The sequence below is a fragment of the Metopolophium dirhodum genome, unplaced genomic scaffold, assembly GCF_019925205.1.
Source record: "Metopolophium dirhodum isolate CAU unplaced genomic scaffold, ASM1992520v1 scaffold12, whole genome shotgun sequence".
Lineage (NCBI taxonomy): Eukaryota > Metazoa > Arthropoda > Insecta > Hemiptera > Aphididae > Metopolophium > Metopolophium dirhodum.
In genome coordinates, this window is record NW_026869899.1 from 1 (window position 1) to 26915 (window position 26915).

Consider the following 26915-nt stretch of genomic DNA (forward strand, 5'->3'; position numbering starts at 1 on the left):
TGTTCTACCAATATTTTGGGCATTACGAGTACTATAACAGTTTCTATACCTGATAACTGATATGGATATACAAATTGAAACTTTGGTTAGAGTTGTGAAAAATGTGTTGATTAAAGGATACGACACATTTACGGCCGTTTTAGGAATGACACGTTTTGTATCATATTTTTGTCATTATATAGGGGCATTCATCCAATGAGTAAGATGCAGGACATGTAGTTCAATTTTCAGATGTTTTAACATAATATTTATTTAGGTACTGTTAACGGATGTTGTGGATGACAAAAGCATTGGAACAATTCCTGCAGTATTCTTTTATATACTAGCTTTGCAGAGTGGACTAACAGGTTTAGATCCAGAAAAGCGCTTTATAAGACTCTATCGTAATGTTTGTTTACTATGTGCTGTCCTACTGCATTATATCCACTATGTGGTTAATCCATTATTAATAATGTCTTTGTGTGCTTCTTCACTCAATAGGTAATATATTAATCACTAGCAAAAGTTTTTTAAAATTAATTTGATTTAATTGTTTTGACATATAAGAGCTCTTCAAGTATGTGGATTTATCATAGTGTATCCAATCACTATGTTCACTTCCTTGTTGTCTCACCATTCAGTTATTTTATGGCTACTGGCAGTTTCTTTTTTTAATATTGAAACCATTATAAAAGTGTTGGTATCACTAGCTGTCTGTTCATTGTTCTTAATTGATGCTTATTGCACAACTTTTTGGGAAAAATTACATGATTATGTGTACAATATCAAATTATTTGGCAATACGGTAATTTTAGAAATCCTTAACATTTATTTTATAATATAATACCAACTTTGAGATTCGCTTCAGTCTGAGTCCATTTGTGGCGTACTTGTAATGACTGAAGATACTCCGTCCGCCATCTTTTCCAAAATCCTTGTATCAGTTGCTGTACCATGTGCCAACGAAGGCTCGGAGCTTTTATATCGAGGTAATTGGTCTCCGGTAATGCGGTTAAAGGTTTTCCTATAATTAAGTGACCCGGGGTCAGTGCTTTCTTGTCACCATCGTGTGTTGATGCGGGAGTTAAAGTCCTTGAGTTTAATACTGTTTCCATCTGTGATAGCAAAGTTTTGGCTTCCCGGTCTTTTAATATAGACTCTCCTAAACTTCTTCGTAAATGATGGAATTTCATAGGTTTTACTCCTGCTCGCCATAGTCCACCCACATGTGGGGAATGCGGTGGAATGAATGACCGATCAATTCCAGCTTGAATTGTGTATGCATTAATATTTTGTTTGAATTCCCTTGATCCGAAAAAGTTCTTATGTTGTGCCGATGCTCCAACGAAATTTCGCTCATTATCAGAATGTATATGTAATGGACACCCGCGTCTTTCGATGAATATCCGTAACGCAGTGTGAAATAATTCAGTGCTTTTGTCGTAAAACATACAAATAAGGCGACATACGATTTATATATATATATGTTTTGATATGCGTGAATCGAAGTGCACTTGAAAAGGACCAGCATAATCGACTCCACACACAAGAAATATTGAAGATGAATTAGCTCAATTAACAGGAAGGGAGCCCATTAGCTGCTCGGAAGCTTGTACTTTCCATCTATAGCATGGGATACATTTAAAAATTATCTTTTGAATAACACTGCGAAAGCCCGGAATCTTATATTTTCTTTGCAAACTAGCTACTTTTTGCTGTGGTCTGGCATGGATAAACCGTCAGTGTTCCCTGTCCGTAATTAGTTCCACCAACTATGCTGTAGAAGGCAGAAAAATGGGATGACGTGCCTCATATTGCTTGTTTGAATTTTGTAGCCGACTTCCAACCCTCAATACATTATAGTCGTCGATGAATGGAACTTATGATTGTAATTTGCTGTTATTTAAACATTTCAAATGTTCAACTGGGCAATTTCAGTTGCAAACGCTTGAGCTTGAATAATTTTTACCCAGTACATCAACCCTCGTTTTACTTCCTCGACATTCAAATGTCCAGTCAGGCGGTATTTCTTTCGAGTAACTGCTCGGAATAGATACGCTGTCATCCGTTACAACCGTTCTAGTTTCGAAAATGTATTAATGATATCCTGAAATTCCTTTTGACTCTTGGTGTGGAAGTGTAATACCTTAACTGTCTTACGCTGTTTACAGGTTCCTCTTCATTGTTAAATAACTTTTGTTTTGTCCATTCGGTTTCTGGTTGTATCATCCCTGGAAGTCCACTCCATCACTGAGTACAATTAGTGATATTATCTGCGACGCCTAATCCACGAGAAATGAAATCCACCGGATTATCCATCCCATAAATGTGCCACCAATCATGTTTGTTTGTTAGTTCCCGGATTTCTTCAATACGATTTGCCACGAAAATTTTCCAAGTATCTGTAACACCTTCATTTCGAATCCAACTTAATACAATAGATGAGTCTGACTACATTAGAATCCGATCAAATTTAAGAATATCATTTAACGATTGGACTACAACCGTCATCAACTTGCTACCCAACAGTGCTGCACATAATTCTAGGCGAGGCATTATCACTGTCTTTAATGTGCTGAACAGCGCCCCCGGCGCGGATGGCATAACTGCGGGCATACTCCGAAAGGCATGGCCAGCCATCAGGGACCCTGTATCCAAACTTTATGGTTGGTGCCTACAGGACGGCGTGTTCCCTGACTCGTGGAAAGCCGCCAGATTGATTATAATCCCAAAACCAGGGGATAAGGACCCGAGTCAGGTCAAATCATACAGACCCATCAGCCTCCCACCGTCACTTGGCAAAGCACTCGAGTCCCTGATTATTAAAAATATAACCGATGAGACTGACCTCGACTCGCACGATGAGCAACATGGGTTCACCACTGGTAAATCGACAATCAGCGCCTTAGAGAGCGTCTACCAGTGGGTCGATTCATCCAAAGCACGGTACATATTCGGCACCTTCCTTGACATCTCGGGGGCCTTTGACAACGTCAAATGGTCACCGCTGCTGTTAAGGCTGGTCGAAATGGGCGCGTCGCTAGGGACTTCGAGAATCGTGTGCTCATATCTTGAACACAGATGAGCTGACTTCGAAATGGAAGGAGTACACTACCGCCCCGCCGATTGGAACGCGGCTGCCCACAGGGGTCACAGCTTGGTCCGACGTTGTGGAAGGTCGCCATGACGCCGATCTACGCTCACTTCCTCCAATCGAAGACCTCGAAAGTCACGATGACATACTCATAATGGTCGGCGCAGCGAGACCTCCGCTAGCGTTCAAACGAACAGAAGGCCACCTCGACGACTTAAAGGCGTGGGCTGCCTGCTTTTGACTTGAGTTCTCAGCCGAGAAAAATCTGTTCCTATCGCTAAAGGGTGGCCTCAAGCCTGGTTACTCGGTGGGCTTCGGCTCAGCAGATTTAGCCCCGAGAATCGCTTCGGCGTCAACGGCGAAATACATTGATCCCCGAAAGAGCTATTGGGATCACGTGGTGGCCATCAGCTCCAAATCTGCCAGCCTCTATAGGAGACTCAGGAACCTTTACTCCGCCAATTGGAGAATGAAAAACACGGCAGCCAGAATGATTTACAGAGGCGTGTTCCTGCCCAGGGTAACTTACGCCTCAGAAATTTGGGCGAACGGAGCCAAACTCGAGAAGAATCGAAAGAAACACCTCAGCGCTCAGAGGGCACCGCTACTGGCCATAAAGGGGGCCTACAAAACGTCATCCACGAACTGTCCGGCAGTAGTAGCCAGAACAGTTCCACTCGACCTGGAAGTTAGACAACAGGCCTTAAGGACACACAGAGCCACTGTTAAGATCACCGAAGAAGAGCTGGCTCTCAAATCGAATAATCTTATGACAGAATGGCAAACCAGATACGACACGACTGAAAAAGGAAAATGGACTAAGTTCATGATACCCTCGGTTCGGGATAGACTCAATCTCCCACTGGTCCTTGACCATAATATCGTCCAGTTCCTCAAGGGCCACGGCGACTTCAGGGGCAAGCTCCGTGGTTTCAAGCTATCCAATGACCCGATCTGCGCCTGCGACAGAAAGCCAGAGACGGTCAGACACGTCTTGTGGTTCTGCCCAAGGACGAGGCGCGCCAGGGCCAGTCTTAAGGACGTCTTCGAAGAAGAAGGCATACCTTGGCCACCAGGAGACGGAACGTTCCTCTCCACGAAGAGGACATACGAAACATTAACTGTATTTGCTAAAGAAGCCCTCACCAACCGCACTGACTAAATAAATAAAATTATCCTTTTATTCAAATTTTTCCCAAAAAGTTGTGCAATAAGCATCAATTAAGAACAATGAACAGACAGCTAGTGATACCAACACTTTTATAATGGTTTCAATTTTAAAAAAAGAAACTGCCAGTAGCCATAAAATAACTGAATGGTGAGACAACAAGGAAGTGAACATAGTGATTGGATACACTATGATAAATCCACATACTTGAAGAGCTCTTATATGTCAAAACAATTAAATCAAATTAATTTTAAAAAACTTTTGCTAGTGATTAATATATTACCTATTGAGTGAAAAAGCACACAAAGACATTATTAATAATGGATTAACCACATAGTGGATATAATGCAGTAGGACAGCACATAGTAAACAAACATTACGATAGAGTCTTATAAAGCGCTTTTCTGGATCTAAACATGTTAGTCCACTCTGCAAAGCTAGTATATAAAAGAATACTGCAGGAATTGTTCCAATGCTTTTGTCATCCACAACATCCGTTAACAGTACCTAAATAAATATTATGTTAAAACATCTGAAAATTGAACTACATGTCCTGCATCTTACTCATTGGATGAATGCCCCTATATAATGACAAAAATATGATACAAAACGTGTCATTCCTAAAACGGCCGTAAATGTGTCGTATCCTTTAATCAACACATTTTTCACAACTCTAACCAAAGTTTCAATTTGTATATCCATATCAGTTATCAGGTATAGAAACTGTTATAGTACTCGTAATGCCCAAAATATTGGTAGAACACTTGAAACGTTGAGACGATTCCATTCCACTTTCAGAACATCAACCACATTCACAACCCATGTTCACTCGTATACGGCTATATTAATTACGAATTAAATTTGTAATTGTAAATAGATGCAGCCATAATGTTTTCAGCATGATAAACAATGGCGATTATGTTGATTATTCTGTTACTCTATTCAACAAAACATGTATCCGTGTACCAGGTAAAAAATGCAATGGTTAAAGTAGGAATACTAAAGCTTAATCTGAAAGCCTGAAATATATAATACATTATTTTTTATTCAGATGAAAGATTTATTCGGATTTTAATAAATTGTAAACTGATGTGATAATGATAATTATTTAATAATATTTATTTATTTTCAACTATAGTTTTACAGTTTATTAAAAGTACCTTTACAATCTAACTAACATTCATCTGCATAAAAAATAATGTATTAAATATTTCAGGCTTTCAGATTAAGCTTTAGTATTCCTACTTTAACCATTGCATTGTTTACCTGGTACACGGATACATGTTTTGTTGAATAGAGTAACAGAATTATCAACATAATCGCCATTGCTGATGACAATGCTGAAAACATTATGGCTGCATCTATTAACAATTACAAATTTAATTCGTAATTAATATAGCCGTATACGAGTGAACATGGGTTGTGAATGTGGTTGATGTTCTGAAAGTGGAATGGAATCGTCTCAACGTTTCAAGTGTTCTACCAATATTTTGGGCATTACGAGTACTATAACAGTTTCTATACCTGATAACTGATATGGATATACAAATTGAAACTTTGGTTAGAGTTGTGAAAAATGTGTTGATTAAAGGATACGACACATTTACGGCCGTTTTAGGAATGACACGTTTTGTATCATATTTTTGTCATTATATAGGGGCATTCATCCAATGAGTAAGATGCAGGACATGTAGTTCAATTTTCAGATGTTTTAACATAATATTTATTTAGGTACTGTTAACGGATGTTGTGGATGACAAAAGCATTGGAACAATTCCTGCAGTATTCTTTTATATACTAGCTTTGCAGAGTGGACTAACAGGTTTAGATCCAGAAAAGCGCTTTATAAGACTCTATCGTAATGTGTGTTTACTATGTGCTGTCCTACTGCATTATATCCACTATGTGGTTAATCCATTATTAATAATGTCTTTGTGTGCTTCTTCACTCAATAGGTAATATATTAATCACTAGCAAAAGTTTTTTAAAATTAATTTGATTTAATTGTTTTGACATATAAGAGCTCTTCAAGTATGTGGATTTATCATAGTGTATCCAATCACTATGTTCACTTCCTTGTTGTCTCACCATTCAGTTATTTTATGGCTACTGGCAGTTTCTTTTTTTAATATTGAAACCATTATAAAAGTGTTGGTATCACTAGCTGTCTGTTCATTGTTCTTAATTGATGCTTATTGCACAACTTTTTGGGAAAAATTACATGATTATGTGTACAATATCAAATTATTTGGCAATACGGTAATTTTAGAAATCCTTAACATTTATTTTATAATATAATACCAACTTTGAGATTCGCTTCAGTCTGAGTCCATTTGTGGCGTACTTGTAATGACTGAAGATACTCCGTCCGCCATCTTTTCCAAAATCCTTGTATCAGTTGCTGTACCATGTGCCAACGAAGGCTCGGAGCTTTTATATCGAGGTAATTGGTCTCCGGTAATGCGGTTAAAGGTTTTCCTATAATTAAGTGACCCGGGGTCAGTGCTTTCTTGTCACCATCGTGTGTTGATGCGGGAGTTAAAGTCCTTGAGTTTAATACTGTTTCCATCTGTGATAGCAAAGTTTTGGCTTCCCGGTCTTTTAATATAGACTCTCCTAAACTTCTTCGTAAATGATGGAATTTCATAGGTTTTACTCCTGCTCGCCATAGTCCACCCACATGTGGGGAATGCGGTGGAATGAATGACCGATCAATTCCAGCTTGAATTGTGTATGCATTAATATTTTGTTTGAATTCCCTTGATCCGAAAAAGTTCTTATGTTGTGCCGATGCTCCAACGAAATTTCGCTCATTATCAGAATGTATATGTAATGGACACCCGCGTCTTTCGATGAATATCCGTAACGCAGTGTGAAATAATTCAGTGCTTTTGTCGTAAAACATACAAATAAGGCGACATACGATTTATATATATATATGTTTTGATATGCGTGAATCGAAGTGCACTTGAAAAGGACCAGCATAATCGACTCCACACACAAGAAATATTGAAGATGAATTAGCTCAATTAACAGGAAGGGAGCCCATTAGCTGCTCGGAAGCTTGTACTTTCCATCTATAGCATGGGATACATTTAAAAATTATCTTTTGAATAACACTGCGAAAGCCCGGAATCTTATATTTTCTTTGCAAACTAGCTACTTTTTGCTGTGGTCTGGCATGGATAAACCGTCAGTGTTCCCTGTCCGTAATTAGTTCCACCAACTATGCTGTAGAAGGCAGAAAAATGGGATGACGTGCCTCATATTGCTTGTTTGAATTTTGTAGCCGACTTCCAACCCTCAATACATTATAGTCGTCGATGAATGGAACTTATGATTGTAATTTGCTGTTATTTAAACATTTCAAATGTTCAACTGGGCAATTTCAGTTGCAAACGCTTGAGCTTGAATAATTTTTACCCAGTACATCAACCCTCGTTTTACTTCCTCGACATTCAAATGTCCAGTCAGGCGGTATTTCTTTCGAGTAACTGCTCGGAATAGATACGCTGTCATCCGTTACAACCGTTCTAGTTTCGAAAATGTATTAATGATATCCTGAAATTCCTTTTGACTCTTGGTGTGGAAGTGTAATACCTTAACTGTCTTACGCTGTTTACAGGTTCCTCTTCATTGTTAAATAACTTTTGTTTTGTCCATTCGGTTTCTGGTTGTATCATCCCTGGAAGTCCACTCCATCACTGAGTACAATTAGTGATATTATCTGCGACGCCTAATCCACGAGAAATGAAATCCACCGGATTATCCATCCCATAAATGTGCCACCAATCATGTTTGTTTGTTAGTTCCCGGATTTCTTCAATACGATTTGCCACGAAAATTTTCCAAGTATCTGTAACACCTTCATTTCGAATCCAACTTAATACAATAGATGAGTCTGACTACATTAGAATCCGATCAAATTTAAGAATATCATTTAACGATTGGACTACAACCGTCATCAACTTGCTACCCAACAGTGCTGCACATAATTCTAGGCGAGGCATTATCACTGTCTTTAATGTGCTGAACAGCGCCCCCGGCGCGGATGGCATAACTGCGGGCATACTCCGAAAGGCATGGCCAGCCATCAGGGACCCTGTATCCAAACTTTATGGTTGGTGCCTACAGGACGGCGTGTTCCCTGACTCGTGGAAAGCCGCCAGATTGATTATAATCCCAAAACCAGGGGATAAGGACCCGAGTCAGGTCAAATCATACAGACCCATCAGCCTCCCACCGTCACTTGGCAAAGCACTCGAGTCCCTGATTATTAAAAATATAACCGATGAGACTGACCTCGACTCGCACGATGAGCAACATGGGTTCACCACTGGTAAATCGACAATCAGCGCCTTAGAGAGCGTCTACCAGTGGGTCGATTCATCCAAAGCACGGTACATATTCGGCACCTTCCTTGACATCTCGGGGGCCTTTGACAACGTCAAATGGTCACCGCTGCTGTTAAGGCTGGTCGAAATGGGCGCGTCGCTAGGGACTTCGAGAATCGTGTGCTCATATCTTGAACACAGATGAGCTGACTTCGAAATGGAAGGAGTACACTACCGCCCCGCCGATTGGAACGCGGCTGCCCACAGGGGTCACAGCTTGGTCCGACGTTGTGGAAGGTCGCCATGACGCCGATCTACGCTCACTTCCTCCAATCGAAGACCTCGAAAGTCACGATGACATACTCATAATGGTCGGCGCAGCGAGACCTCCGCTAGCGTTCAAACGAACAGAAGGCCACCTCGACGACTTAAAGGCGTGGGCTGCCTGCTTTTGACTTGAGTTCTCAGCCGAGAAAAATCTGTTCCTATCGCTAAAGGGTGGCCTCAAGCCTGGTTACTCGGTGGGCTTCGGCTCAGCAGATTTAGCCCCGAGAATCGCTTCGGCGTCAACGGCGAAATACATTGATCCCCGAAAGAGCTATTGGGATCACGTGGTGGCCATCAGCTCCAAATCTGCCAGCCTCTATAGGAGACTCAGGAACCTTTACTCCGCCAATTGGAGAATGAAAAACACGGCAGCCAGAATGATTTACAGAGGCGTGTTCCTGCCCAGGGTAACTTACGCCTCAGAAATTTGGGCGAACGGAGCCAAACTCGAGAAGAATCGAAAGAAACACCTCAGCGCTCAGAGGGCACCGCTACTGGCCATAAAGGGGGCCTACAAAACGTCATCCACGAACTGTCCGGCAGTAGTAGCCAGAACAGTTCCACTCGACCTGGAAGTTAGACAACAGGCCTTAAGGACACACAGAGCCACTGTTAAGATCACCGAAGAAGAGCTGGCTCTCAAATCGAATAATCTTATGACAGAATGGCAAACCAGATACGACACGACTGAAAAAGGAAAATGGACTAAGTTCATGATACCCTCGGTTCGGGATAGACTCAATCTCCCACTGGTCCTTGACCATAATATCGTCCAGTTCCTCAAGGGCCACGGCGACTTCAGGGGCAAGCTCCGTGGTTTCAAGCTATCCAATGACCCGATCTGCGCCTGCGACAGAAAGCCAGAGACGGTCAGACACGTCTTGTGGTTCTGCCCAAGGACGAGGCGCGCCAGGGCCAGTCTTAAGGACGTCTTCGAAGAAGAAGGCATACCTTGGCCACCAGGAGACGGAACGTTCCTCTCCACGAAGAGGACATACGAAACATTAACTGTATTTGCTAAAGAAGCCCTCACCAACCGCACTGACTAAATAAATAAAATTATCCTTTTATTCAAATTTTTCCCAAAAAGTTGTGCAATAAGCATCAATTAAGAACAATGAACAGACAGCTAGTGATACCAACACTTTTATAATGGTTTCAATATTAAAAAAAGAAACTGCCAGTAGCCATAAAATAACTGAATGGTGAGACAACAAGGAAGTGAACATAGTGATTGGATACACTATGATAAATCCACATACTTGAAGAGCTCTTATATGTCAAAACAATTAAATCAAATTAATTTTAAAAAACTTTTGCTAGTGATTAATATATTACCTATTGAGTGAAAAAGCACACAAAGACATTATTAATAATGGATTAACCACATAGTGGATATAATGCAGTAGGACAGCACATAGTAAACAAACATTACGATAGAGTCTTATAAAGCGCTTTTCTGGATCTAAACATGTTAGTCCACTCTGCAAAGCTAGTATATAAAAGAATACTGCAGGAATTGTTCCAATGCTTTTGTCATCCACAACATCCGTTAACAGTACCTAAATAAATATTATGTTAAAACATCTGAAAATTGAACTACATGTCCTGCATCTTACTCATTGGATGAATGCCCCTATATAATGACAAAAATATGATACAAAACGTGTCATTCCTAAAACGGCCGTAAATGTGTCGTATCCTTTAATCAACACATTTTTCACAACTCTAACCAAAGTTTCAATTTGTATATCCATATCAGTTATCAGGTATAGAAACTGTTATAGTACTCGTAATGCCCAAAATATTGGTAGAACACTTGAAACGTTGAGACGATTCCATTCCACTTTCAGAACATCAACCACATTCACAACCCATGTTCACTCGTATACGGCTATATTAATTACGAATTAAATTTGTAATTGTAAATAGATGCAGCCATAATGTTTTCAGCATGATAAACAATGGCGATTATGTTGATTATTCTGTTACTCTATTCAACAAAACATGTATCCGTGTACCAGGTAAAAAATGCAATGGTTAAAGTAGGAATACTAAAGCTTAATCTGAAAGCCTGAAATATATAATACATTATTTTTTATTCAGATGAAAGATTTATTCGGATTTTAATAAATTGTAAACTGATGTGATAATGATAATTATTTAATAATATTTATTTATTTTCAACTATAGTTTTACAGTTTATTAAAAGTACCTTTACAATCTAACTAACATTCATCTGCATAAAAAATAATGTATTAAATATTTCAGGCTTTCAGATTAAGCTTTAGTATTCCTACTTTAACCATTGCATTGTTTACCTGGTACACGGATACATGTTTTGTTGAATAGAGTAACAGAATTATCAACATAATCGCCATTGCTGATGACAATGCTGAAAACATTATGGCTGCATCTATTAACAATTACAAATTTAATTCGTAATTAATATAGCCGTATACGAGTGAACATGGGTTGTGAATGTGGTTGATGTTCTGAAAGTGGAATGGAATCGTCTCAACGTTTCAAGTGTTCTACCAATATTTTGGGCATTACGAGTACTATAACAGTTTCTATACCTGATAACTGATATGGATATACAAATTGAAACTTTGGTTAGAGTTGTGAAAAATGTGTTGATTAAAGGATACGACACATTTACGGCCGTTTTAGGAATGACACGTTTTGTATCATATTTTTGTCATTATATAGGGGCATTCATCCAATGAGTAAGATGCAGGACATGTAGTTCAATTTTCAGATGTTTTAACATAATATTTATTTAGGTACTGTTAACGGATGTTGTGGATGACAAAAGCATTGGAACAATTCCTGCAGTATTCTTTTATATACTAGCTTTGCAGAGTGGACTAACAGGTTTAGATCCAGAAAAGCGCTTTATAAGACTCTATCGTAATGTGTGTTTACTATGTGCTGTCCTACTGCATTATATCCACTATGTGGTTAATCCATTATTAATAATGTCTTTGTGTGCTTCTTCACTCAATAGGTAATATATTAATCACTAGCAAAAGTTTTTTAAAATTAATTTGATTTAATTGTTTTGACATATAAGAGCTCTTCAAGTATGTGGATTTATCATAGTGTATCCAATCACTATGTTCACTTCCTTGTTGTCTCACCATTCAGTTATTTTATGGCTACTGGCAGTTTCTTTTTTTAATATTGAAACCATTATAAAAGTGTTGGTATCACTAGCTGTCTGTTCATTGTTCTTAATTGATGCTTATTGCACAACTTTTTGGGAAAAATTACATGATTATGTGTACAATATCAAATTATTTGGCAATACGGTAATTTTAGAAATCCTTAACATTTATTTTATAATATAATACCAACTTTGAGATTCGCTTCAGTCTGAGTCCATTTGTGGCGTACTTGTAATGACTGAAGATACTCCGTCCGCCATCTTTTCCAAAATCCTTGTATCAGTTGCTGTACCATGTGCCAACGAAGGCTCGGAGCTTTTATATCGAGGTAATTGGTCTCCGGTAATGCGGTTAAAGGTTTTCCTATAATTAAGTGACCCGGGGTCAGTGCTTTCTTGTCACCATCGTGTGTTGATGCGGGAGTTAAAGTCCTTGAGTTTAATACTGTTTCCATCTGTGATAGCAAAGTTTTGGCTTCCCGGTCTTTTAATATAGACTCTCCTAAACTTCTTCGTAAATGATGGAATTTCATAGGTTTTACTCCTGCTCGCCATAGTCCACCCACATGTGGGGAATGCGGTGGAATGAATGACCGATCAATTCCAGCTTGAATTGTGTATGCATTAATATTTTGTTTGAATTCCCTTGATCCGAAAAAGTTCTTATGTTGTGCCGATGCTCCAACGAAATTTCGCTCATTATCAGAATGTATATGTAATGGACACCCGCGTCTTTCGATGAATATCCGTAACGCAGTGTGAAATAATTCAGTGCTTTTGTCGTAAAACATACAAATAAGGCGACATACGATTTATATATATATATGTTTTGATATGCGTGAATCGAAGTGCACTTGAAAAGGACCAGCATAATCGACTCCACACACAAGAAATATTGAAGATGAATTAGCTCAATTAACAGGAAGGGAGCCCATTAGCTGCTCGGAAGCTTGTACTTTCCATCTATAGCATGGGATACATTTAAAAATTATCTTTTGAATAACACTGCGAAAGCCCGGAATCTTATATTTTCTTTGCAAACTAGCTACTTTTTGCTGTGGTCTGGCATGGATAAACCGTCAGTGTTCCCTGTCCGTAATTAGTTCCACCAACTATGCTGTAGAAGGCAGAAAAATGGGATGACGTGCCTCATATTGCTTGTTTGAATTTTGTAGCCGACTTCCAACCCTCAATACATTATAGTCGTCGATGAATGGAACTTATGATTGTAATTTGCTGTTATTTAAACATTTCAAATGTTCAACTGGGCAATTTCAGTTGCAAACGCTTGAGCTTGAATAATTTTTACCCAGTACATCAACCCTCGTTTTACTTCCTCGACATTCAAATGTCCAGTCAGGCGGTATTTCTTTCGAGTAACTGCTCGGAATAGATACGCTGTCATCCGTTACAACCGTTCTAGTTTCGAAAATGTATTAATGATATCCTGAAATTCCTTTTGACTCTTGGTGTGGAAGTGTAATACCTTAACTGTCTTACGCTGTTTACAGGTTCCTCTTCATTGTTAAATAACTTTTGTTTTGTCCATTCGGTTTCTGGTTGTATCATCCCTGGAAGTCCACTCCATCACTGAGTACAATTAGTGATATTATCTGCGACGCCTAATCCACGAGAAATGAAATCCACCGGATTATCCATCCCATAAATGTGCCACCAATCATGTTTGTTTGTTAGTTCCCGGATTTCTTCAATACGATTTGCCACGAAAATTTTCCAAGTATCTGTAACACCTTCATTTCGAATCCAACTTAATACAATAGATGAGTCTGACTACATTAGAATCCGATCAAATTTAAGAATATCATTTAACGATTGGACTACAACCGTCATCAACTTGCTACCCAACAGTGCTGCACATAATTCTAGGCGAGGCATTATCACTGTCTTTAATGTGCTGAACAGCGCCCCCGGCGCGGATGGCATAACTGCGGGCATACTCCGAAAGGCATGGCCAGCCATCAGGGACCCTGTATCCAAACTTTATGGTTGGTGCCTACAGGACGGCGTGTTCCCTGACTCGTGGAAAGCCGCCAGATTGATTATAATCCCAAAACCAGGGGATAAGGACCCGAGTCAGGTCAAATCATACAGACCCATCAGCCTCCCACCGTCACTTGGCAAAGCACTCGAGTCCCTGATTATTAAAAATATAACCGATGAGACTGACCTCGACTCGCACGATGAGCAACATGGGTTCACCACTGGTAAATCGACAATCAGCGCCTTAGAGAGCGTCTACCAGTGGGTCGATTCATCCAAAGCACGGTACATATTCGGCACCTTCCTTGACATCTCGGGGGCCTTTGACAACGTCAAATGGTCACCGCTGCTGTTAAGGCTGGTCGAAATGGGCGCGTCGCTAGGGACTTCGAGAATCGTGTGCTCATATCTTGAACACAGATGAGCTGACTTCGAAATGGAAGGAGTACACTACCGCCCCGCCGATTGGAACGCGGCTGCCCACAGGGGTCACAGCTTGGTCCGACGTTGTGGAAGGTCGCCATGACGCCGATCTACGCTCACTTCCTCCAATCGAAGACCTCGAAAGTCACGATGACATACTCATAATGGTCGGCGCAGCGAGACCTCCGCTAGCGTTCAAACGAACAGAAGGCCACCTCGACGACTTAAAGGCGTGGGCTGCCTGCTTTTGACTTGAGTTCTCAGCCGAGAAAAATCTGTTCCTATCGCTAAAGGGTGGCCTCAAGCCTGGTTACTCGGTGGGCTTCGGCTCAGCAGATTTAGCCCCGAGAATCGCTTCGGCGTCAACGGCGAAATACATTGATCCCCGAAAGAGCTATTGGGATCACGTGGTGGCCATCAGCTCCAAATCTGCCAGCCTCTATAGGAGACTCAGGAACCTTTACTCCGCCAATTGGAGAATGAAAAACACGGCAGCCAGAATGATTTACAGAGGCGTGTTCCTGCCCAGGGTAACTTACGCCTCAGAAATTTGGGCGAACGGAGCCAAACTCGAGAAGAATCGAAAGAAACACCTCAGCGCTCAGAGGGCACCGCTACTGGCCATAAAGGGGGCCTACAAAACGTCATCCACGAACTGTCCGGCAGTAGTAGCCAGAACAGTTCCACTCGACCTGGAAGTTAGACAACAGGCCTTAAGGACACACAGAGCCACTGTTAAGATCACCGAAGAAGAGCTGGCTCTCAAATCGAATAATCTTATGACAGAATGGCAAACCAGATACGACACGACTGAAAAAGGAAAATGGACTAAGTTCATGATACCCTCGGTTCGGGATAGACTCAATCTCCCACTGGTCCTTGACCATAATATCGTCCAGTTCCTCAAGGGCCACGGCGACTTCAGGGGCAAGCTCCGTGGTTTCAAGCTATCCAATGACCCGATCTGCGCCTGCGACAGAAAGCCAGAGACGGTCAGACACGTCTTGTGGTTCTGCCCAAGGACGAGGCGCGCCAGGGCCAGTCTTAAGGACGTCTTCGAAGAAGAAGGCATACCTTGGCCACCAGGAGACGGAACGTTCCTCTCCACGAAGAGGACATACGAAACATTAACTGTATTTGCTAAAGAAGCCCTCACCAACCGCACTGACTAAATAAATAAAATTATCCTTTTATTCAAATTTTTCCCAAAAAGTTGTGCAATAAGCATCAATTAAGAACAATGAACAGACAGCTAGTGATACCAACACTTTTATAATGGTTTCAATATTAAAAAAAGAAACTGCCAGTAGCCATAAAATAACTGAATGGTGAGACAACAAGGAAGTGAACATAGTGATTGGATACACTATGATAAATCCACATACTTGAAGAGCTCTTATATGTCAAAACAATTAAATCAAATTAATTTTAAAAAACTTTTGCTAGTGATTAATATATTACCTATTGAGTGAAAAAGCACACAAAGACATTATTAATAATGGATTAACCACATAGTGGATATAATGCAGTAGGACAGCACATAGTAAACAAACATTACGATAGAGTCTTATAAAGCGCTTTTCTGGATCTAAACATGTTAGTCCACTCTGCAAAGCTAGTATATAAAAGAATACTGCAGGAATTGTTCCAATGCTTTTGTCATCCACAACATCCGTTAACAGTACCTAAATAAATATTATGTTAAAACATCTGAAAATTGAACTACATGTCCTGCATCTTACTCATTGGATGAATGCCCCTATATAATGACAAAAATATGATACAAAACGTGTCATTCCTAAAACGGCCGTAAATGTGTCGTATCCTTTAATCAACACATTTTTCACAACTCTAACCAAAGTTTCAATTTGTATATCCATATCAGTTATCAGGTATAGAAACTGTTATAGTACTCGTAATGCCCAAAATATTGGTAGAACACTTGAAACGTTGAGACGATTCCATTCCACTTTCAGAACATCAACCACATTCACAACCCATGTTCACTCGTATACGGCTATATTAATTACGAATTAAATTTGTAATTGTAAATAGATGCAGCCATAATGTTTTCAGCATGATAAACAATGGCGATTATGTTGATTATTCTGTTACTCTATTCAACAAAACATGTATCCGTGTACCAGGTAAAAAATGCAATGGTTAAAGTAGGAATACTAAAGCTTAATCTGAAAGCCTGAAATATATAATACATTATTTTTTATTCAGATGAAAGATTTATTCGGATTTTAATAAATTGTAAACTGATGTGATAATGATAATTATTTAATAATATTTATTTATTTTCAACTATAGTTTTACAGTTTATTAAAAGTACCTTTACAATCTAACTAACATTCATCTGCATAAAAAATAATGTATTAAATATTTCAGGCTTTCAGATTAAGCTTTAGTATTCCTACTTTAACCATTGCATTGTTTACCTGGTACACGGATACATGTTTTGTTGAATAGAGTAACAGAATTATCAACATAATCGCCATTGCTGATGACAATGCTGAAAACATTATGGCTGCATCTATTAACAATTACAAATTTAATTCGTAATTAATATAGCCGTATACGAGTGAACATGGGTTGTGAATGTGGTTGATGTTCTGAAAGTGGAATGGAATCGTCTCAACGTTTCAAGTGTTCTACCAATATTTTGGGCATTACGAGTACTATAACAGTTTCTATACCTGATAACTGATATGGATATACAAATTGAAACTTTGGTTAGAGTTGTGAAAAATGTGTTGATTAAAGGATACGACACATTTACGGCCGTTTTAGGAATGACACGTTTTGTATCATATTTTTGTCATTATATAGGGGCATTCATCCAATGAGTAAGATGCAGGACATGTAGTTCAATTTTCAGATGTTTTAACATAATATTTATTTAGGTACTGTTAACGGATGTTGTGGATGACAAAAGCATTGGAACAATTCCTGCAGTATTCTTTTATATACTAGCTTTGCAGAGTGGACTAACAGGTTTAGATCCAGAAAAGCGCTTTATAAGACTCTATCGTAATGTGTGTTTACTATGTGCTGTCCTACTGCATTATATCCACTATGTGGTTAATCCATTATTAATAATGTCTTTGTGTGCTTCTTCACTCAATAGGTAATATATTAATCACTAGCAAAAGTTTTTTAAAATTAATTTGATTTAATTGTTTTGACATATAAGAGCTCTTCAAGTATGTGGATTTATCATAGTGTATCCAATCACTATGTTCACTTCCTTGTTGTCTCACCATTCAGTTATTTTATGGCTACTGGCAGTTTCTTTTTTTAATATTGAAACCATTATAAAAGTGTTGGTATCACTAGCTGTCTGTTCATTGTTCTTAATTGATGCTTATTGCACAACTTTTTGGGAAAAATTACATGATTATGTGTACAATATCAAATTATTTGGCAATACGGTAATTTTAGAAATCCTTAACATTTATTTTATAATATAATACCAACTTTGAGATTCGCTTCAGTCTGAGTCCATTTGTGGCGTACTTGTAATGACTGAAGATACTCCGTCCGCCATCTTTTCCAAAATCCTTGTATCAGTTGCTGTACCATGTGCCATCGAAGGCTCGGAGCTTTTATATCGAGGTAATTGGTCTCCGGTAATGCGGTTAAAGGTTTTCCTATAATTAAGTGACCCGGGGTCAGTGCTTTCTTGTCACCATCGTGTGTTGATGCGGGAGTTAAAGTCCTTGAGTTTAATACTGTTTCCATCTGTGATAGCAAAGTTTTGGCTTCCCGGTCTTTTAATATAGACTCTCCTAAACTTCTTCGTAAATGATGGAATTTCATAGGTTTTACTCCTGCTCGCCATAGTCCACCCACATGTGGGGAATGCGGTGGAATGAATGACCGATCAATTCCAGCTTGAATTGTGTATGCATTAATATTTTGTTTGAATTCCCTTGATCCGAAAAAGTTCTTATGTTGTGCCGATGCTCCAACGAAATTTCGCTCATTATCAGAATGTATATGTAATGGACACCCGCGTCTTTCGATGAATATCCGTAACGCAGTGTGAAATAATTCAGTGCTTTTGTCGTAAAACATACAAATAAGGCGACATACGATTTATATATATATATGTTTTGATATGCGTGAATCGAAGTGCACTTGAAAAGGACCAGCATAATCGACTCCACACACAAGAAATATTGAAGATGAATTAGCTCAATTAACAGGAAGGGAGCCCATTAGCTGCTCGGAAGCTTGTACTTTCCATCTATAGCATGGGATACATTTAAAAATTATCTTTTGAATAACACTGCGAAAGCCCGGAATCTTATATTTTCTTTGCAAACTAGCTACTTTTTGCTGTGGTCTGGCATGGATAAACCGTCAGTGTTCCCTGTCCGTAATTAGTTCCACCAACTATGCTGTAGAAGGCAGAAAAATGGGATGACGTGCCTCATATTGCTTGTTTGAATTTTGTAGCCGACTTCCAACCCTCAATACATTATAGTCGTCGATGAATGGAACTTATGATTGTAATTTGCTGTTATTTAAACATTTCAAATGTTCAACTGGGCAATTTCAGTTGCAAACGCTTGAGCTTGAATAATTTTTACCCAGTACATCAACCCTCGTTTTACTTCCTCGACATTCAAATGTCCAGTCAGGCGGTATTTCTTTCGAGTAACTGCTCGGAATAGATACGCTGTCATCCGTTACAACCGTTCTAGTTTCGAAAATGTATTAATGATATCCTGAAATTCCTTTTGACTCTTGGTGTGGAAGTGTAATACCTTAACTGTCTTACGCTGTTTACAGGTTCCTCTTCATTGTTAAATAACTTTTGTTTTGTCCATTCGGTTTCTGGTTGTATCATCCCTGGAAGTCCACTCCATCACTGAGTACAATTAGTGATATTATCTGCGACGCCTAATCCACGAGAAATGAAATCCACCGGATTATCCATCCCATAAATGTGCCACCAATCATGTTTGTTTGTTAGTTCCCGGATTTCTTCAATACGATTTGCCACGAAAATTTTCCAAGTATCTGTAACACCTTCATTTCGAATCCAACTTAATACAATAGATGAGTCTGACTACATTAGAATCCGATCAAATTTAAGAATATCATTTAACGATTGGACTACAACCGTCATCAACTTGCTACCCAACAGTGCTGCACATAATTCTAGGCGAGGCATTATCACTGTCTTTAATGTGCTGAACAGCGCCCCCGGCGCGGATGGCATAACTGCGGGCATACTCCGAAAGGCATGGCCAGCCATCAGGGACCCTGTATCCAAACTTTATGGTTGGTGCCTACAGGACGGCGTGTTCCCTGACTCGTGGAAAGCCGCCAGATTGATTATAATCCCAAAACCAGGGGATAAGGACCCGAGTCAGGTCAAATCATACAGACCCATCAGCCTCCCACCGTCACTTGGCAAAGCACTCGAGTCCCTGATTATTAAAAATATAACCGATGAGACTGACCTCGACTCGCACGATGAGCAACATGGGTTCACCACTGGTAAATCGACAATCAGCGCCTTAGAGAGCGTCTACCAGTGGGTCGATTCATCCAAAGCACGGTACATATTCGGCACCTTCCTTGACATCTCGGGGGCCTTTGACAACGTCAAATGGTCACCGCTGCTGTTAAGGCTGGTCGAAATGGGCGCGTCGCTAGGGACTTCGAGAATCGTGTGCTCATATCTTGAACACAGATGAGCTGACTTCGAAATGGAAGGAGTACACTACCGCCCCGCCGATTGGAACGCGGCTGCCCACAGGGGTCACAGCTTGGTCCGACGTTGTGGAAGGTCGCCATGACGCCGATCTACGCTCACTTCCTCCAATCGAAGACCTCGAAAGTCACGATGACATACTCATAATGGTCGGCGCAGCGAGACCTCCGCTAGCGTTCAAACGAACAGAAGGCCACCTCGACGACTTAAAGGCGTGGGCTGCCTGCTTTTGACTTGAGTTCTCAGCCGAGAAAAATCTGTTCCTATCGCTAAAGGGTGGCCTCAAGCCTGGTTACTCGGTGGGCTTCGGCTCAGCAGATTTAGCCCCGAGAATCGCTTCGGCGTCAACGGCGAAATACATTGATCCCCGAAAGAGCTATTGGGATCACGTGGTGGCCATCAGCTCCAAATCTGCCAGCCTCTATAGGAGACTCAGGAACCTTTACTCCGCCAATTGGAGAATGAAAAACACGGCAGCCAGAATGATTTACAGAGGCGTGTTCCTGCCCAGGGTAACTTACGCCTCAGAAATTTGGGCGAACGGAGCCAAACTCGAGAAGAATCGAAAGAAACACCTCAGCGCTCAGAGGGCACCGCTACTGGCCATAAAGGGGGCCTACAAAACGTCATCCACGAACTGTCCGGCAGTAGTAGCCAGAACAGTTCCACTCGACCTGGAAGTTAGACAACAGGCCTTAAGGACACACAGAGCCACTGTTAAGATCACCGAAGAAGAGCTGGCTCTCAAATCGAATAATCTTATGACAGAATGGCAAACCAGATACGACACGACTGAAAAAGGAAAATGGACTAAGTTCATGATACCCTCGGTTCGGGATAGACTCAATCTCCCACTGGTCCTTGACCATAATATCGTCCAGTTCCTCAAGGGCCACGGCGACTTCAGGGGCAAGCTCCGTGGTTTCAAGCTATCCAATGACCCGATCTGCGCCTGCGACAGAAAGCCAGAGACGGTCAGACACGTCTTGTGGTTCTGCCCAAGGACGAGGCGCGCCAGGGCCAGTCTTAAGGACGTCTTCGAAGAAGAAGGCATACCTTGGCCACCAGGAGACGGAACGTTCCTCTCCACGAAGAGGACATACGAAACATTAACTGTATTTGCTAAAGAAGCCCTCACCAACCGCACTGACTAAATAAATAAAATTATCCTTTTATTCAAATTTTTCCCAAAAAGTTGTGCAATAAGCATCAATTAAGAACAATGAACAGACAGCTAGTGATACCAACACTTTTATAATGGTTTCAATTTTAAAAAAAGAAACTGCCAGTAGCCATAAAATAACTGAATGGTGAGACAACAAGGAAGTGAACATAGTGATTGGATACACTATGATAAATCCACATACTTGAAGAGCTCTTATATGTCAAAACAATTAAATCAAATTAATTTTAAAAAACTTTTGCTAGTGATTAATATATTACCTATTGAGTGAAAAAGCACACAAAGACATTATTAATAATGGATTAACCACATAGTGGATATAATGCAGTAGGACAGCACATAGTAAACAAACATTACGATAGAGTCTTATAAAGCGCTTTTCTGGATCTAAACATGTTAGTCCACTCTGCAAAGCTAGTATATAAAAGAATACTGCAGGAATTGTTCCAATGCTTTTGTCATCCACAACATCCGTTAACAGTACCTAAATAAATATTATGTTAAAACATCTGAAAATTGAACTACATGTCCTGCATCTTACTCATTGGATGAATGCCCCTATATAATGACAAAAATATGATACAAAACGTGTCATTCCTAAAACGGCCGTAAATGTGTCGTATCCTTTAATCAACACATTTTTCACAACTCTAACCAAAGTTTCAATTTGTATATCCATATCAGTTATCAGGTATAGAAACTGTTATAGTACTCGTAATGCCCAAAATATTGGTAGAACACTTGAAACGTTGAGACGATTCCATTCCACTTTCAGAACATCAACCACATTCACAACCCATGTTCACTCGTATACGGCTATATTAATTACGAATTAAATTTGTAATTGTAAATAGATGCAGCCATAATGTTTTCAGCATGATAAACAATGGCGATTATGTTGATTATTCTGTTACTCTATTCAACAAAACATGTATCCGTGTACCAGGTAAAAAATGCAATGGTTAAAGTAGGAATACTAAAGCTTAATCTGAAAGCCTGAAATATATAATACATTATTTTTTATTCAGATGAAAGATTTATTCGGATTTTAATAAATTGTAAACTGATGTGATAATGATAATTATTTAATAATATTTATTTATTTTCAACTATAGTTTTACAGTTTATTAAAAGTACCTTTACAATCTAACTAACATTCATCTGCATAAAAAATAATGTATTAAATATTTCAGGCTTTCAGATTAAGCTTTAGTATTCCTACTTTAACCATTGCATTGTTTACCTGGTACACGGATACATGTTTTGTTGAATAGAGTAACAGAATTATCAACATAATCGCCATTGCTGATGACAATGCTGAAAACATTATGGCTGCATCTATTAACAATTACAAATTTAATTCGTAATTAATATAGCCGTATACGAGTGAACATGGGTTGTGAATGTGGTTGATGTTCTGAAAGTGGAATGGAATCGTCTCAACGTTTCAAGTGTTCTACCAATATTTTGGGCATTACGAGTACTATAACAGTTTCTATACCTGATAACTGATATGGATATACAAATTGAAACTTTGGTTAGAGTTGTGAAAAATGTGTTGATTAAAGGATACGACACATTTACGGCCGTTTTAGGAATGACACGTTTTGTATCATATTTTTGTCATTATATAGGGGCATTCATCCAATGAGTAAGATGCAGGACATGTAGTTCAATTTTCAGATGTTTTAACATAATATTTATTTAGGTACTGTTAACGGATGTTGTGGATGACAAAAGCATTGGAACAATTCCTGCAGTATTCTTTTATATACTAGCTTTGCAGAGTGGACTAACAGGTTTAGATCCAGAAAAGCGCTTTATAAGACTCTATCGTAATGTGTGTTTACTATGTGCTGTCCTACTGCATTATATCCACTATGTGGTTAATCCATTATTAATAATGTCTTTGTGTGCTTCTTCACTCAATAGGTAATATATTAATCACTAGCAAAAGTTTTTTAAAATTAATTTGATTTAATTGTTTTGACATATAAGAGCTCTTCAAGTATGTGGATTTATCATAGTGTATCCAATCACTATGTTCACTTCCTTGTTGTCTCACCATTCAGTTATTTTATGGCTACTGGCAGTTTCTTTTTTTAATATTGAAACCATTATAAAAGTGTTGGTATCACTAGCTGTCTGTTCATTGTTCTTAATTGATGCTTATTGCACAACTTTTTGGGAAAAATTACATGATTATGTGTACAATATCAAATTATTTGGCAATACGGTAATTTTAGAAATCCTTAACATTTATTTTATAATATAATACCAACTTTGAGATTCGCTTCAGTCTGAGTCCATTTGTGGCGTACTTGTAATGACTGAAGATACTCCGTCCGCCATCTTTTCCAAAATCCTTGTATCAGTTGCTGTACCATGTGCCAACGAAGGCTCGGAGCTTTTATATCGAGGTAATTGGTCTCCGGTAATGCGGTTAAAGGTTTTCCTATAATTAAGTGACCCGGGGTCAGTGCTTTCTTGTCACCATCGTGTGTTGATGCGGGAGTTAAAGTCCTTGAGTTTAATACTGTTTCCATCTGTGATAGCAAAGTTTTGGCTTCCCGGTCTTTTAATATAGACTCTCCTAAACTTCTTCGTAAATGATGGAATTTCATAGGTTTTACTCCTGCTCGCCATAGTCCACCCACATGTGGGGAATGCGGTGGAATGAATGACCGATCAATTCCAGCTTGAATTGTGTATGCATTAATATTTTGTTTGAATTCCCTTGATCCGAAAAAGTTCTTATGTTGTGCCGATGCTCCAACGAAATTTCGCTCATTATCAGAATGTATATGTAATGGACACCCGCGTCTTTCGATGAATATCCGTAACGCAGTGTGAAATAATTCAGTGCTTTTGTCGTAAAACATACAAATAAGGCGACATACGATTTATATATATATATGTTTTGATATGCGTGAATCGAAGTGCACTTGAAAAGGACCAGCATAATCGACTCCACACACAAGAAATATTGAAGATGAATTAGCTCAATTAACAGGAAGGGAGCCCATTAGCTGCTCGGAAGCTTGTACTTTCCATCTATAGCATGGGATACATTTAAAAATTATCTTTTGAATAACACTGCGAAAGCCCGGAATCTTATATTTTCTTTGCAAACTAGCTACTTTTTGCTGTGGTCTGGCATGGATAAACCGTCAGTGTTCCCTGTCCGTAATTAGTTCCACCAACTATGCTGTAGAAGGCAGAAAAATGGGATGACGTGCCTCATATTGCTTGTTTGAATTTTGTAGCCGACTTCCAACCCTCAATACATTATAGTCGTCGATGAATGGAACTTATGATTGTAATTTGCTGTTATTTAAACATTTCAAATGTTCAACTGGGCAATTTCAGTTGCAAACGCTTGAGCTTGAATAATTTTTACCCAGTACATCAACCCTCGTTTTACTTCCTCGACATTCAAATGTCCAGTCAGGCGGTATTTCTTTCGAGTAACTGCTCGGAATAGATACGCTGTCATCCGTTACAACCGTTCTAGTTTCGAAAATGTATTAATGATATCCTGAAATTCCTTTTGACTCTTGGTGTGGAAGTGTAATACCTTAACTGTCTTACGCTGTTTACAGGTTCCTCTTCATTGTTAAATAACTTTTGTTTTGTCCATTCGGTTTCTGGTTGTATCATCCCTGGAAGTCCACTCCATCACTGAGTACAATTAGTGATATTATCTGCGACGCCTAATCCACGAGAAATGAAATCCACCGGATTATCCATCCCATAAATGTGCCACCAATCATGTTTGTTTGTTAGTTCCCGGATTTCTTCAATACGATTTGCCACGAAAATTTTCCAAGTATCTGTAACACCTTCATTTCGAATCCAACTTAATACAATAGATGAGTCTGACTACATTAGAATCCGATCAAATTTAAGAATATCATTTAACGATTGGACTACAACCGTCATCAACTTGCTACCCAACAGTGCTGCACATAATTCTAGGCGAGGCATTATCACTGTCTTTAATGTGCTGAACAGCGCCCCCGGCGCGGATGGCATAACTGCGGGCATACTCCGAAAGGCATGGCCAGCCATCAGGGACCCTGTATCCAAACTTTATGGTTGGTGCCTACAGGACGGCGTGTTCCCTGACTCGTGGAAAGCCGCCAGATTGATTATAATCCCAAAACCAGGGGATAAGGACCCGAGTCAGGTCAAATCATACAGACCCATCAGCCTCCCACCGTCACTTGGCAAAGCACTCGAGTCCCTGATTATTAAAAATATAACCGATGAGACTGACCTCGACTCGCACGATGAGCAACATGGGTTCACCACTGGTAAATCGACAATCAGCGCCTTAGAGAGCGTCTACCAGTGGGTCGATTCATCCAAAGCACGGTACATATTCGGCACCTTCCTTGACATCTCGGGGGCCTTTGACAACGTCAAATGGTCACCGCTGCTGTTAAGGCTGGTCGAAATGGGCGCGTCGCTAGGGACTTCGAGAATCGTGTGCTCATATCTTGAACACAGATGAGCTGACTTCGAAATGGAAGGAGTACACTACCGCCCCGCCGATTGGAACGCGGCTGCCCACAGGGGTCACAGCTTGGTCCGACGTTGTGGAAGGTCGCCATGACGCCGATCTACGCTCACTTCCTCCAATCGAAGACCTCGAAAGTCACGATGACATACTCATAATGGTCGGCGCAGCGAGACCTCCGCTAGCGTTCAAACGAACAGAAGGCCACCTCGACGACTTAAAGGCGTGGGCTGCCTGCTTTTGACTTGAGTTCTCAGCCGAGAAAAATCTGTTCCTATCGCTAAAGGGTGGCCTCAAGCCTGGTTACTCGGTGGGCTTCGGCTCAGCAGATTTAGCCCCGAGAATCGCTTCGGCGTCAACGGCGAAATACATTGATCCCCGAAAGAGCTATTGGGATCACGTGGTGGCCATCAGCTCCAAATCTGCCAGCCTCTATAGGAGACTCAGGAACCTTTACTCCGCCAATTGGAGAATGAAAAACACGGCAGCCAGAATGATTTACAGAGGCGTGTTCCTGCCCAGGGTAACTTACGCCTCAGAAATTTGGGCGAACGGAGCCAAACTCGAGAAGAATCGAAAGAAACACCTCAGCGCTCAGAGGGCACCGCTACTGGCCATAAAGGGGGCCTACAAAACGTCATCCACGAACTGTCCGGCAGTAGTAGCCAGAACAGTTCCACTCGACCTGGAAGTTAGACAACAGGCCTTAAGGACACACAGAGCCACTGTTAAGATCACCGAAGAAGAGCTGGCTCTCAAATCGAATAATCTTATGACAGAATGGCAAACCAGATACGACACGACTGAAAAAGGAAAATGGACTAAGTTCATGATACCCTCGGTTCGGGATAGACTCAATCTCCCACTGGTCCTTGACCATAATATCGTCCAGTTCCTCAAGGGCCACGGCGACTTCAGGGGCAAGCTCCGTGGTTTCAAGCTATCCAATGACCCGATCTGCGCCTGCGACAGAAAGCCAGA

At 40.1% G+C, this 26915-nt stretch overlaps 5 protein-coding genes across 5 annotated transcripts; all 5 read right to left on the reverse strand.

Annotated features, from left to right (window-relative positions):
- Positions 1-613: 613 nt before the first annotated feature.
- On the reverse strand, positions 614-2208 carry LOC132953307 (uncharacterized; the record flags this gene model as incomplete). The annotated part of the gene is made up of 3 exons (XM_061025815.1): positions 2126-2208; positions 827-1413; positions 614-716 (listed from the first exon to the last, which is right to left on the reverse strand). Coding segments are annotated over exons 1-3 (773 nt in total), but the record flags the coding sequence as incomplete, so codon positions are not given.
- A 3245-nt stretch (positions 2209-5453) lies between these two features.
- LOC132953308 (uncharacterized) lies at positions 5454-7924 on the reverse strand. Its single transcript, XM_061025816.1, has 3 exons — positions 7842-7924; positions 6543-7129; positions 5454-5602 (listed from the first exon to the last, which is right to left on the reverse strand). The coding sequence occupies exons 1-3, from the start codon at positions 7922-7924 to the stop codon at positions 5454-5456; spliced, it is 819 nt and encodes a 272-aa protein (XP_060881799.1).
- Positions 7925-11169: 3245 nt separating this feature from the next.
- Positions 11170-13640, reverse strand: LOC132953309 (uncharacterized). The gene is made up of 3 exons (XM_061025817.1): positions 13558-13640; positions 12259-12845; positions 11170-11318 (listed from the first exon to the last, which is right to left on the reverse strand). The coding sequence occupies exons 1-3, from the start codon at positions 13638-13640 to the stop codon at positions 11170-11172; spliced, it is 819 nt and encodes a 272-aa protein (XP_060881800.1).
- Positions 13641-16885: 3245 nt separating this feature from the next.
- LOC132953311 (uncharacterized) lies at positions 16886-19356 on the reverse strand. Its single transcript, XM_061025819.1, has 3 exons — positions 19274-19356; positions 17975-18561; positions 16886-17034 (listed from the first exon to the last, which is right to left on the reverse strand). Exons 1-3 carry the CDS (start codon positions 19354-19356, stop codon positions 16886-16888), a joined length of 819 nt encoding a protein of 272 aa, XP_060881802.1.
- A 3245-nt stretch (positions 19357-22601) lies between these two features.
- LOC132953312 (uncharacterized) lies at positions 22602-25072 on the reverse strand. Its single transcript, XM_061025820.1, has 3 exons — positions 24990-25072; positions 23691-24277; positions 22602-22750 (listed from the first exon to the last, which is right to left on the reverse strand). Exons 1-3 carry the CDS (start codon positions 25070-25072, stop codon positions 22602-22604), a joined length of 819 nt encoding a protein of 272 aa, XP_060881803.1.
- Positions 25073-26915: the final 1843 nt, after the last annotated feature.